Raw genomic sequence first — 15,219 nt, 5'->3', positions numbered from 1 at the left:
AATAGCACAAATGCTTTGTGTGTAATGCTTCCAGAACAGCTGTAGAGTGAAGAGAAATGCTTCAGACTACTACATCATCCCGTTAAACACATGATACATCTCTCATCTCCATCTGACCCGTACAGGTATTTTCTCTGCCTTGTGAATTAGTCATTTTAATAATAACTAGGTTTAATGATTTACGTCAAATAAAAACTATATTATTAATATGCATGCGTAATATTTAAAATATCATCTTATTATCTACGTATCTTTCTTATACATATTATTATCTATTTTCAGTAAACATCAAAGCTGATTTAGCAGCAAGGTCCCCTCTTTCAAGATTTCATCTGTAAATTTTCGGTGCATTTTGTCAACTTTAAACTGGAGAGCATTGACTTATTAAAGGGATAACGCATTCTAAAAGGAATAGTTGACCCCAAAATGAAAACTGTCATCACTTATCTTCATGTTTTTGCAAACCCATTTGGCTTTCATCTGTGGAACTTAAAATGAGATGTAAAGCAAACTATTAGTCTCAGCCACCATTCACTTTCATTGTGTGGCAAAAAGTTGAATGAAAGTGAATGGTGACTGAGACTAAAAATCAGCCTAACATCTCATTTTGTGTTCCACAGAAGAGAGAAATTCCTATGGGCTCGGAACAACATATGGTCAAGTAATCTTTTTGTGCATTTTGGGTTCATTTGTTAAAAATATAATATAAATGTAAGTCAGCACATGATTGCATGTCTTGCTGGAAAACAAATGATCATAATGTCAGTCGTACACTAAAACAATCATTCCATCTATATAAAACTAGAGGTGAGAATTGAGGTAAGATGCAGTTTAGATGATTTAGGTGAGAATGTTGTTAAGATTTGTATTTTTTAGTATTACGAGTTTTACAACCACAAATTACATTCAAACCTTTTTACAAATCATCAGCCAGAAATATCTTTTGATTATGATCTTATGTGGGTTCCAATGATGAATTATGATTGACAGCTGACACCCATAAGGTATTTTTTGTTTGCATAAATATAATCATGAATGAAATGTAAATAAGTAAACGCCTCCAATGCCTGGGCGTCCTCGTGAATGCTCAACATCGTAGTATATTAAAAAAGTATTGCAGGAAAGTGGTTAATGTGTCTCTTCTTTTGACAACCTGCAAGTTAATGCCATTGCAGCATTGTTACGTGCAACAACTTTTAATCAAACTGCTACTCACGAAAAAGAGCTTTGAGGAGTTATAGCACCACTTTGTGATCTGGATAAGTACCATCTATACACAAAATTGCTGAAATGCTGATCATTTCTTTTGCACAATAATTACTTAAACTTCTCTCATAAAGGAAACAGAAAATGTTTATTTACAATTGAAAATGTTTCGGGTAAATTGTAGTGCTGACACGAGGAGAGTTAACACTTTGATTAATGTACGATTATTGGCCGATGTTGATAATCGTATTTATATATCGTCAGATTAATCAGCGTAGTTTTTAATCATTTATCATCTGTTTATTTTAAAATGAGTCACAAATAGAGAGCCATAAAATCGTAAACATCTATAGTCACAGGAAGTGTTTAAAGTGTGAAAAGAAAGAACGAATATTGTGGAGAAAATAAAGGGAAAAGAGATCAAAACCCGCTGCAGCTCTGAAGCTCTGATATCTGTCCTCACATTATTTAAGTCATTATTTAACAAGATTTGTCCTAAAAAGCAAATAGAAATGAGGATTAACATCGGCTTTACTCAGTCTTAGTTTGACCTTGAGTTCACAGAGGAATTACTGCAGACACTTTACTCATTCAGAAGGCCAGATGTACACACATTTGTGGCGAGATTCAGCCGTTTGAAGGAAAAAGGTGCAGGTTTATCTGTGAATGTCTGATGATTGTAATGGGGTCATTGTGATTTCAAAGAGCCCAGTCTCGGGCTGTTTCTTCTCTCGTCTGTTTCCTCTCTAAAATTCACTCCTTAACTCTCTTTACTTTCACTCCTGTAATCTTTTTCCCAGCTGTGTTAAAGGGTTATTCTGGGTTAGTTTTGAGTAGGGATGTGCCCAAGTAATTGACCAGTCGAGTACTCCTCCTTCGCAAGTTTGTCGACTATTAAAAACACTACTCGAATATCGCAAATAGACTTTTCTTTGCGTATTTGCCTGAAGTAGGCAATGCCGAATTACACTTTCCCTCTGAATCTCTCACCAAATCTCGCATTTACAGCTAGTGCTGGGCAATATGGCTATAAAAATTATATCTTTATATTTTTTGCATATTGACAATATTCAGTATATCTCGATAATTATGTATTAGCTCTGAAATGGCTCAAAAGTGATTTTTTTTTTTTTTTTTTTTTTTTTTATAAATCAGAGGAACCATAATTCATCCAAACAGCTACTGTAGCTAAGTAGATTCAATATTTTTTAAAGACATTAAATAAAAAAAAATCTATTTAAAAATAATTTTTGAATAAAATTCAATTTTCATTGATATGCACTTTTAGATTTATTTTGTATATTTTATATACAATGATGTATAGTAACTTAATTTAAACCATTATATACCTTCATATATTTTTAATAAAAGGTGTGCAAAAACTAAAAAAAAAATTTGGAACCCAGTTGAATATTGCATAATACTAAATTATTAATGTGGGACCCAGTCAATTGTATTATTATAATATAATACTGAATAATCATATTTATTTTGAGGATTAGATTTGTTTAAAGTAATATATTTCTGTCCTATTTACTTAACCTTCACCTGGAGCTTTTATTTTGACACCGAAAGTGCAGTGTGTAATTTACAATGTTCCTCATTTGGTGAAACCCTGTCATCTCATTTTCTGTCATACTGTTCCGCCTTTGTAGATGTGTATAATAACTTCTAGCAAATGCCTAAGCATGCAGTATTTTTCTTTCACAATACATGTGAACTGCTCTAAAAGCGCTTAAAACACAAGTCCAAAAGTTGTAATCAACTGTAGCTTTTTGCAGTTTTATAATCACATATGACCATATCACAATTTGTAGGTTATTTTGATTAATTGTGCAGCCCTGACGAATCAAGAAATGAGTCTACTGATGCACTCTTTATGAAACTTAATGGCCAAATAAAAAATTATTAAAATCATCACAATATTCCTGGAGTCACGAGTTTGAATCCAAGGGTGTGCTGAGTGACTCCAGCCAGGTCTCCTAAACAACCAAATTGGCCCGGTTGCTAGGGAGGGTAGAGTCACATGGGGTAACCTCCTCGTGGTCGCTATAATGTGGTTCTCGCTCTTGGTGGGGCGTGTGGTGAGTTGGGCGTGGATGCCGCGGAGAATAGCGTGAAGCCTCCACACGTGCTATGTCTCCGTGGTAACGCACTCAACAAGCCACGTGATAAGATGCACGGGTTGACTGTCTCAGACGCGGAAGCAACTGAGATTCGTTCTCCACGATCCGGATGGAGGCGAGTCACTACGCCACCACGAGGACTTGGAGCGCATTGGGAATTGGGGGGCTGTGGATGTGTGTTGTGGAGGTGTAGGATGAGAGAAGGAATCATGATGGTGTCTTTGACCAAGTATCAAGTCAAGTGTGGCAATGCTTGAAATATTTTGATTCTTATTAAATTCTACTCATTTGGTATTCGGTGCGTGTTGGAGTCCTGCAAACCAGCGGACAAGGATCAGCTTTTATGTTGGATAGAATATGTGAAGCGGTACGAGAAACTCAGAAGCTTATCAGAACAGTATGTGTGTATGTGCGTTAAATCTCTGAACACTGGCACAGAATATTTTGTAAAAAAGCCAACTTTCATAACATTGTTTTTTTTTTTTTTTTTTAGAATAAGGTGAAATGATAAAAATGTGATATAGTGTATATAGAGTCTCAGAAATATCCATATTATAGTGTAATGTAAATACAATTATTTTGACTATATTTACTTGGCTGTTACATGTTTCTATTGTTTGTAAGTGGTAACTTTTATGGGTGGGGTTGGGTTAGGGATCTAAAATAAAATAAATAAATAAATAAAGTAGAATTGTATTATTCTAATTTGTTTAAGTATCATGAAACACATTTTTTGTAAACACGCATGATAAATCCAAACATCGTGAGCCTGAGACAGAATCGTCTTAACTGAGGTGAGAATGGAAAGGATGTTTTCATGATGCAGGCAAAAAGTCACTTCCTTTTGGCTTCCGCTCATTGATGGAGGGATGAACAGGATTCCCGTGAGTCCTCAGTTGTGAGGAAGAACAACATGAGCTTCTCGTCACGGATAAACTCTCTTCGGCTTTATTCATTCCCGCTGGAGTCTGTAGCGTTGAAGTGGACAGCTCGTGTTAGAACTAAATGAACACAGTGATTTATTTCCTGTCTGAAGTGGGACTGAGGCTCTTGGGAATGACATGTGTCAGATAACACACTCAGCCGTTCACAGTATGGATGAGCTGGAAAACTATCTCTCTCTCTCTCTCTCTCTCTCTCTCTCTCTCTCTCTCTCTCTCTCTCTCTCTCTCTCTCTGTTATCTGTGATGGGATCAGATTGTGTGCACTCTCTTGTCTGAACAGAAGGTGAATTCACCTTGTGTTATCTGCACACACCCCATCAATTTGTTTGTGAGAAATAGACTTTTACCACGACAGGAGCAATGCGTATCGTCAAGGGTTTGTTTTAGGAATGGGCACGAGTACTCGAGTGCTCGGGTATTCGGACATGGCAGCAATGATCGATCATGAAAACGATGATCGATAGTGATCACGCATGATGTGACTTTTCACTTAATTTGAAAGTCAGTGACAATTACCTGACAACTAAACACAAACGTGTCAAAGAGGGCGCTTACTTATTTGTAGCTTGTCTTTGTCCCTTCCTTTCTCTTTCTGTCTTTCTCTATTTTAATTTCAGAACACAAGAGGAGATTTTAGGCAGAATGTTAGGGTGCTTTCACACTTGGTTCAATTGCTTGGACTGAACTCGAGTTTGTTTATTCCTCCCTCCTCCTGCCTCCGCTGGTCTCTGTTCACATCATACTATTTGGGTCAGAACCACAGTGCAATTGCATCATCAACCAATTGCATTCATCTCTTTGGATTTACCAGCAAAACTTTACATGCACAGAACGACACTTGTGTTTGTCTGCCGCGGATGCATTGAATGTGCAATGAAGAATGTTAGCTTTTGTCTGCCGCGAGCCCGCGGATGCATTGCAAGAGATGTGAAGAATGTGAGCTGATCTCTGAAGAGGGTTTATTTGGAGACAAGCATGTATGAGAAATTCATTATACCATTATAATTGCGATAGGGAGCCTACAAAGACGCAATTAATATGTCATCAAAAGCAGTTCACTTTCACAATTTGGTATGATTGCGTTCATATCAGCAGCGAACCATACCAGAGTTCACACGAACCTTACCCCAGACCACCTTTTCAAGTGGACTCAGGTGCGGTTCTCGGGGGTGTACCCGAGTTCGTTAAACATTGTTCACATCATCCAAACGAACCGAACATCGATGTCAAACAAGCCTGTGGGCACCAAAATTGCTAATGTGAAAGCGCCCATAGTGTCAGTCACTAATCTTTCATTTAATGAAAACAAAAAGTTGCAGCAAATGTGAATGGTGACTAGAGATGTCCCAATACCATTTTATTTCTCTTCTGATTCTGATTCCTGAACTCTCAGTATCAGCTGATACCGATCCTGATCCGATACCTGTGTTGTTGTGTTTTTTTTTTTGTTTTTTTTTTTTTGCTTAATCAATTTAGAATATTTATAACTAATTTAATTTTACCATACTATAGTAATGCATTTCAATCATCATTTCTTAACTTTAAAACCCTGGGGCTTTTATTTTGACACTCAGGAAGACAGTGACCTTAGAGTGTCTGTGTGTGGGCTAGTTCACAGTAGTTTAATGCGCTTTTGATTTAAGATCAGGGGCCTGATGTATAAAAGTTGGGTACGCACAAAATGGGCGTTGAAATGTGTGTACGCAATATCCCATGCACATTTCGGGATTTATAAAAACAAACTTGCCGTAAATATGTGTGCATCATCTGCAGACTCTTAAATGTGTGTATGCACTCTTTTACTGGTGCGTGTGAATTACTGACTCCAACTGGACAAGTAATGAACTGAACAGACTGATTCCAAATTATTCTTTTCATTTAATGCAAAACATTTAAAATAAAAAGGAATGGATTTAAGCACTCAAATAATAATTAATTATTATCCAGCCAATATTTGGCTATATTAATTTTACTATATTTAATCAAACTATATGTGCATTAAATGTGTTGCCTGTAACACTTCATCCCGACCAGATTCACTTGAAAAAAAGTTTTGAACATACCTTTGTCAGTTGTCGAATATAGAACAAAAAGAAAGCTTGCAATTGTTTTTTTTTTTGTTTTTTTTAATCACTTGTGCTGGTTCTGGCATATGTACAGTTTTATAAACTTTATAAAGTATAAACTTTAAAAATCTGTCTTTTGTGCATATGTACACTTTTAGGATGAAATCTGAATGAATGTTTGTACATACACTGATCAGCCACAACATTAAGACCACAGACAGGTGTAGTGAATAATATGTATTATCTTGTTACAATGGCACCTGTCAAGGGGTGGGATATACAGTATTAGGCAGCAAGTGAACAGTCAGTTTTTGAATTTCATGTGTTGGAAGCAGGAAAAATGGGCAAGCGTAAGGATCAGAGCGACTTTGACAAGGGCCAAATTGTGATGGATAGACGACTGGGTCAGAGCATCTCCAAAACAGCAGGTCTTGTGGGGTGTTCCCACTATGCAGTGGTTAGTACCTACCAAAAGTAGTCCAAGGAAGGACAACCGGTGAACCAGCGACAGGGTCATGGGCGCCCAAGGCTCATTGATGTGCGTTGGGAGCGAAGACTAGCCCGCCTGGTCCGATCCCACAGAAGAGCTCCTGTAGCACAAGATGCTGGAAAACGTAATGCTGGCCATGATAGAAAGGTGTCAGAACACACAGTGCACACTGGTCAGAGTGCTCATGCTGACCCCTGTCCACTGCCGAAAGTGCCTACAATGGGCACGTGAGCATCAGAACTGGACCATGGAGCAATGGAAAAGGTGGCCTGGTCTGATGAATCACGTTTTCTTTTAGATCATGTGGATGGCCGGGTGCGTGTGCGTCGTTTACCTGGGGAAGAGATGGCAGCAGGATGCACTATGGGAAGAAGGCAGGCCGGCGGAGGCAGTGTGATGCTCTGGGCAATGTTCTGCTGGGACACCTTGGGTCCTGGCATCATGTGGATGTTACTTTGACATGTACCACCTTCCTAAAGATTTCTGCAGACCACGTACACCCCCTTCATTGCAACGGTATTCCCTGATGGCAATGGCCTCTTTCAGCAGGATAATGCGCCCTGCCACACTGCAAAAATAGTTCAGGAATGGTTTGAGGAACATGACAGAGTTCAAGGTGTTGACTTGGCTTCTAAATTCCCCAGATCTCAATCCGATTGAGTATCTATGGGATGTGATGGACCAAGTCTGATTCGTGGAGGCCCGACCCTGCAACTTACAGGACTTAAAGGATCTGCTGCTAACATCTTGGTGCCAGATACCACAGGAGACCTTCAGAGGTCTTGTGGAGTCCATGCCTCGACGGGTCAGAGCTGTTTTGGCGGCACGACCATGATTAACATGCAGTATTGGATTTGACTAGCCCGATCCCGATCGTTACATCTCTAATGGTGACTAAGACTAACATTCTTCCTAACATCTTTACTGAGTTAATGTCAAATATGTGATCAGTTCTAAACACACTGTAAACAATGAAAACGTCCTCTGAAATGCTTTATTAGCATTTAATGGGTGGCATCTTAAAGAATTATGGAGAAGAAATGATTGCTGGTTTTTGATTTTGTGTGTTTTGAGTGAGAGACTGAGCAAAACGGAGAGAAAGATTAATTTACAGTGTGATCATGAGGTTTTTAGAGATGCAGATAATTTCCCCTGTGTCTAATAAACCACTGTCAATTTTTTTCGCTGTCTGTGTGTGTTTGGCAGGTTACAGTAGAAACCACACAAATCTGTCTCACCCTCTTTTCTGTGTTTGCTTTGGTTATTTTGGTTTAGTGATTATCTAGTGGTTAATTGATTGAATTAATCTGTCAGCTTTATTCTCCGTTTTCACACAAAAGCTACTGATTTTGTGGGTATTCATCATAGTGACATACATGTACTATGATTTAACATATTATTTGTAACATAAACTTAAAGCATCATAAGTAATTGAGAATGTTTTTTTTTTTTTTTAATCCCCTTTTTCTCCCCAGATTGAAATGCCCAATTCCCCCTACAGGTACTCGTGGTGGAGCGGTTACTCACCTCAATCCAGGTGGTGGAGGACAAGTCTCAGTTACCTCCGCTTCTGAGATGTCAATCCGCACATCTTATAACGCGACTCGTTGTGCATGACTCCGCGGAGACTCACAGCATGTGGAGGCTCATGCTACTCTCCGCGCTCCACACACAACTTACCACACGCCCCATTGAGAGCGAGAACCACTAATCACGACCACAAGGAGGTTACCCCATGTGACTCTACCCTCCCTAGCAACCAGGCCAATTTGGTGGCTTAGGAGACCTGGCTGGAGTCACTCAGCACACCCTGGATTCTAACTCGTGACTCCAGGGGTGGTAGTCAGCGTCAATACTTGTAATTAAAACCAATCAGTGCAATACTGAGAGCTGCAGAACAGTCTCCTCCCACGAGAGGCGGCGCTGAGCACTCACAGGAAAACAGAGCAACACACTTCCAGTACATAGGCAAGATGATCGATGGCAAACGGCAAGTAGATTGTACTGTAGCGGTGCACCTTGTCGAATTTGCCAAACAACGGTGTCATGTCCTGATGCTATATCAAACATGTCGTTTTATTTACGCCGACATCACAGCAGCAGTACGTTTAACAGTCGACACTGAGTGTGAGATGCACAGCAAGACGCTCATAAGTTATGACTCATAACTATTAAAAACACCTCATTAAAAAAACAACAACATAAGAAACCTGTGATTACATGATACTTATAATTATCTGCTTTTGACTTCAAAATATAAACAGCTTTGTGAACAGTACTTGCGCACATTTTTTAATGACACCGCGGAGACTCGCAGCATGTGGAGACTCATGCTACTCTCCGCGATCCACGCACAATTTACCACGCGCCCCATTGAGAGCGAGAACCACTAATCGTGACCACGAGGAGGTTACCCCATGTGACTCTACCCTCCCTAGCAACCGGGCCAATTTGGTTGCTTAGGAGACCTGGCTGGAGTCACTCAGCATGCCCTGTATTCGATTTGTGGGTGCTCGTATCGTTTTGTGAAATTTGTGTATCGTTACATGTCTTATATATATATGTGTGTGTGTGTGTGTGTGTGTGTGTGTGTGTTTATATATATATATATATATATATATATATATATATATATATATATATATATATATATATATATATAAATCATTTAATAATGTCTATGCTTCATATGTGTTTGTTTTTTTTTTTTTTTTTTTTTATAACATTTCGTATTATTACTCATATATTCACCAGATGAAGGGTTTAGGCCACAGAGAAGCACAGCGCAAAAATAAATACATAAAAAGATCAACATCTTTCGCCTTTGTTTTGTGCCGCTAAAAGCATCTGTTGGCACCGATTAATCTGTAAAACTGAAAGTCGGGCCTCGACTGTCTCTCTAACTCTCTTTTTGTATTTTAGGAGAAAGGTAGAGCATGTAGTTCTTACATAATTCATTTGAAGTTCTCCTCTGTTGAGCCTTTTTAAAATGAAAGGAGGACTAGTAAGGGAGAGTGGTAGACGAGAGACAAACAAATGAGAGGGAGACATGCCAAAACAAACAAATAAATAAATAAATAAAAGTATGAGTGAAGTTGGACTTATGAGTTGTGATGTGTGTGATGAATTAGCATATCAAACACAGTCAAGCGTCAAGAGTTTGACGACGTTTAGATGGAATTTTGGTGCGTTAATACAGCGTTAGTTAAACCAGCAGAAGTGGTCAACATTCAAATGCCCAAAACAGCATTTACTCAAAGACATTAAAAAATGATCCAATTGTGAAATTGCCTCTTCAAATGGATGGGGATGGTTCGAATGCAAATGCTTGTCATTTTTAATTATTTCCTTTTTGTTCTTGTCTTCATTCTGTTTGTGCTCAAACTCAAAAATAGAAATGGAAGCATCAACATGAAGAAGTATTTTGGTGCAATTAGGGCAGGATTTGAGAGACTGATTGATTTCGCAAATGAAATACGTAGGGTTTGATGTGAAGAGATGGCTGCTGTCTGAATGAAGGATGGCTTTGAATATTTCATTATGAATCCAGGAATTCATTCGTTTTCAGGGCAAGCACAGTCAGAAGCATCAACTAATATGTCCACGCATGTTAATGCAACATTGCACTCTTATTAATCATTCATAACGTATTAAAACCAACATGATCGCATTAGTATTTATAGGTATTAGTACATACTGTAATAGGAAACCTAATGTCAAATTAGGTAAATGCGTTAAAGACCACATTATATCAAAATTAGACTTTTTACATCCACCCCAACTGCCTGGACAAACCATGGAATAGGCATTTTGATTGGATATTAAATTTTTAACATTTATTGACACCCATATGTCATGTACAGACAGATAAAGGTCCATGTTTAAATCAAGCAGGGCTGTAGAATTAAAAACGATCTATTAGTAGTGTATTAAGCCGGTTTTACGTGGTTTATTATACTTGCAAGTCTATTTTCAAATGAAGAGGTGCAGAACTGAGCCGCCTCTTGTCAAGCACGTTTACAATAATGTTTTCATCTTTTCACAGCTGTCACGTGTGATTGACCAATCAAAGATAACCAGCATTTTAGCTTTTAACTGGTTTGTTCCCTTCAGAACAGTCTGAAACCGCTCTCGTTTCCCCTATATCCATGGTTTTCAAACTGGGTGGCGCATCTCCCCAGGGGGGCACCAAAGCATGTCAAGGGAGGCGTGGAGATTGATGATAATTGATGTATCGTGAAGATAAATGGCATTATAATACTGTTAATGTTGAGAGCACAACATGCAGATCATGCGAGAGCGCATCCATGTACCGGCTGCACCAGCGTGGATCTCTCCGCTCGCTCCGAAGTCCAAGACTTTCACCCAAAACTGGATATGCGCTCTCAAATAAACTACGCTGCTCTATGAAATCTCCCTGCTCTTGCTTAGGGCGGGTGTGTGCATGCTTAAAATGAGTCCTATGCATTCGCAGATCTATTATAAAGACTCTGATCATTCATGTTCTGCCTCTGCTGGCGTGTTATATCAAGGGAGAATCCATACCGGAGTTTGAGTAATCAACTCGCCATTTGGCCAGTAACCTTTATTTATTTATTTATTTATTTATTTATTTAGAAAATGCAGCATAATTCATGGTAAATTGTGTATTGTAAGAATGATGTTCTGATGTAAGTGATGTGAGCAAATACAACTGTCAATTAAACATCTGTTGCGACTGATGTCTTCTGTCACCTCAGTAGAAAACAGCTACACAAGTTGAATTAACTTACAATTAACTTACTTTGGTCAAATGCATGCAAGCAGTTATGAATATTGACACAGAAAGCCAAACTCCATCCATCCATTTACTGCTTATCAGGGAGTGAATTCAGCAGCATGAACTTCTCAATCTAAAGTGCACTTTATTCCTTCAATCTTGCATGCTCCGCATCTATTGTCATCATTCTGTATGGTTTAGTATTTAATTTTTGTTACTAAATAAAACACCCATTTAACATAAATCTTCTTGTAAAGAACCATATTTTTCTGCATAGTGTCCTTGAGTTGCTATATGGTTCTTTGGAGATTAAAACATTGTTGATGATTCATTAAAGGTTCTTCAGATCAGTGTTTTGGATTCTGGGTATTCTGGTATTTGTAATGCATTTTACTTCTCAAATATGACACATTTCATCCTTCAGGAATTGATTGGATCATGAAAAGTGTGTGTTACATACCAGAACAGAGCCAGACATTTGCTGTCAATGGAAGGGAGGGGCTAAAATCTTAGCGGCATTGGTGATGTCAGCCATAAAGTCGTTTCGGAGGCGGAGCAATCTCTCTTTGTTTGTTTCTTTTTTTTTTTTTTTTTAATCCCCTTTTCTCACAATATTGGAATGTTCAATTCACACTACTTAGTAGGTCCTCATGGTGGCACGGTTACTCACCTCAATCCGGGTGGCGGAGGACAAGTCTCAGTTGCCTCTGCTTCTGAGACCGTCAATCTGCGCATCTTATTACATGACTCGTTGTGCATGACACCGCGGAGACTCACAGCATGTGGAGACTCATGCTACTCTCAACTTACCACGTGCCCCATCGAGAGCAAGAACGCCTAATCGCAACTACGAGGAGGTTACCCCATGTGACTCTACCCTCCCTAGCAACCGGGCCAATTTGGTTGCTTAGGAGACCTGGCTGGAGTCACTCAGCACGCCCTGGATTCAAACTCGCGACTCCAGAGGTGGTAGTCAGTGTCAATACTCGCTGAGATACCCAGGCCCCTGGCAGAGCAACTTCTTACATTTTCATGCAAGATTAATAGCAAACAAAATCATTTTCTTTGGAATAACGTGCACTGATAATTCCCAATAATGCCAGGAATGTGTATTAAAAAAGTAAAAAGGGTCCATTTTGGTTTCTTGTTGACTTCAAGAGTTAAATGTTCATTGTGGCACTCAAAAAGATTCTTCTGTTTACTTTGAACATACAGTATATTGAACAAATATAAATGTCTAAATGAAAGATGTCTGTTGTTTCTCTGCAATTTGATCTCTGATGACCTCATAATAACTTTCTCTCTCTCTCTCTCTCTCTCTCTCTCTCTCTCTCTCTCTCTGCTGTCCTGTTAAGGAGGTTGAGGTAAGTAAAGCAGTTTTGTGCACAATAATTCCTGTTGAGCAACACTGCAAAACATTGTTGTCTTAATCAGTATTTAAACAAATATCTACATCCTTAAAACAAGATAAATTGTTTTGAGAAGCAAAATTGTGTAAGATATTAAGTTTTCCTAGAAAATATGTTGGTTAAATTAAGTTTATGTTTTACCCCAGTGGCAAATCGTTTCTTTGTTTTAAACATAAACATTCATGTTAAATTATGCCTAAATGAAGAAAAACAATTTGTCGATTTTTTTTTTATTTTTTTTTTTTTAAGTATCTTATGCAGTTTAACTCAAAGTAAATTTAGTAAAGTTTATTTTTACTGGAATAGAAGACAAAATGCTGATTCAAAAAATGATTTGTTGAGTGAAAATCCTCTCCATCATCTGCTAATTAAAGGAATATTCCAGGTTCAGTACAAGTTAAGCTCAATCAACATGTTTTCAAAACATTATTTAGACTCCTTTTTACTTATATATATATATATATATATATATATATATATATATATATATATATATATATATATATATATATATACATACACACTTCGTGGTAACAATGAGGCACCTTCCAATGGAAGTGAATGGGGCCAGTCTATAAACTCTAGATGTTTTTTTTTTTTTTTTTTTTTGTATAGTATAGCCACAAGGCATAAACATTATATGTGTAAACATGATTTAATCTCTTTCTAACCTTATTAGTTTAAAGTTATATCCAATTTTGCAACTTTGTTGTCATGGCGACGCAATGTCGGTATAGCCTATAAGCGATTTTATCACATTGAGTGATAATAATGACGATAACATGTATGGGTCCGTCTTGTGGCTACACTTTTGAAATAGTGAGTATTTAAAGGTTAATGGACTCGCCCCATTTACTAATTTTGTACTGTAAGTGCAAGATAAAATAAATGAAGAAAGATTTTTTCTTGTGCTTATGTTTAAATTATGCCACAAATGCTGTTGATTGAGCTTAATTTGTACTGAACCTGGAGTTTTCCTTTAAGAGTTCAGTGGTATTCACAAAATCCTGCATTTCTCTGTATGTGTTGTGTGTGTGTGAGTGAGAGTGTGTTTGTGTGTGTGTGTGTGTGTCTGTGTGTGTGTGTGAGAGAGAGAGAGCGTGTGTGTGTGTGTGTGTGTGTGTGTGTGTGTGAGAGCATGTGTGAGCGTGTGTGAGCGTGTGAACGTCTGTGAGCGTGTGCGTGTGTGTGTGTGAGTGTGCGTGTGTGTGTGAGAGAGAGAGAGAGAGTGTGTGTGTGTGTGGGTGTGTGTGTTCGAGAGAGAGAGTGTGTGTGTGTGTGTGTGGTGTGGGTGTGGGCAGGTTTAAGTGGTTTACGAGGACTTTTTTTAGGTTATAAACTGGTAATTACAAGGGTATTATGCTATAAATGTGGTTTATGAGGATATTTCTAGTGTTCCCATAATTTAAATCACTTTAAAAACATATTAAACGAAGTTTTATTGAAAATATAAAAATGCAGAACTTTTTTTGTGAGGTTTAGGGGTAGGGTTAGGGTTAGGGGATAGAATTTATAGTTTGTACAGTATAAAAATCATTATGTCTATGGAGAGTCCTCATAATGATAGCTGCACCAACATGTGTGTGTGTGTGTGTCAGTGGGACTTCATCTGTCAGTTTTATTGTGTTTGTCTGTTCTGTCCTGCTGCCATCCCCTCTCAACATGGCACACACACACACACAGTGATTTCGGGGTGAAAGGCTGACCTGTCATGCCCGCAGGCTCTAAACTGTCACTGCTGAATAACATCAGAGAGAGAGAAAGAGAGAGAGAGACTGAAAGGACGAGTGAGCAAAAAGGAAGTGAAGGGGAAGCAGAGGAACAAACACAGCAGAAGACAGTTAGTCTCCCGTGACCTGTGAGACAGTTCCTGACTTTCTCCAACACACTCCAGCGCACTGTCTGTCTGCAGGGCAAACATGAGACGGATAATCTGACAGTGGCTAACAAGCGGCCTGCCCACAACCCTCATTTACCTAAACCCAGAGAGAGAGAGACATGAAATGGATTTGAGGACAAAAATCACATACAAATGTACTTTTTGTGATTGTTATTTGCAGAAGGTGTTGTCATGTTGTGTGTGTGTGTGTGTATTAAAGGCAGCCCAGTTTAACAAAGAAAATATGGGTACATGCACCACCAAAACATTACTCACTAGCTGTTTTTGTCTCAGTGTATGGGTGGGCAATACAAGCAAAAATGTATATTGCGATATTCTT

The 15,219-nt window shown here is 38.4% G+C and overlaps 1 protein-coding gene across 1 annotated transcript in view; it reads left to right on the top strand.

Annotated features, from left to right (window-relative positions):
- The first annotated feature begins 13,725 nt into the window (after positions 1-13,725).
- The window catches only part of LOC127417860 (testican-1-like), a 146,457-nt gene continuing 144,963 nt past the window's right edge, over positions 13,726-15,219 (top strand). The window contains exon 1 of the mRNA XM_051658097.1: positions 13,726-13,731. Within this exon, the coding sequence (XP_051514057.1) occupies positions 13,726-13,731 (6 nt within the window). The remainder of the gene's footprint in view (positions 13,732-15,219) is intronic.

Source organism: Myxocyprinus asiaticus, chromosome 27, assembly GCF_019703515.2.
Source record: "Myxocyprinus asiaticus isolate MX2 ecotype Aquarium Trade chromosome 27, UBuf_Myxa_2, whole genome shotgun sequence".
NCBI lineage: Eukaryota > Metazoa > Chordata > Actinopteri > Cypriniformes > Catostomidae > Myxocyprinus > Myxocyprinus asiaticus.
The sequence above is the reverse complement of the archived record's forward strand: the minus strand, read 5'-3'. Positions and strand labels throughout refer to the sequence as shown.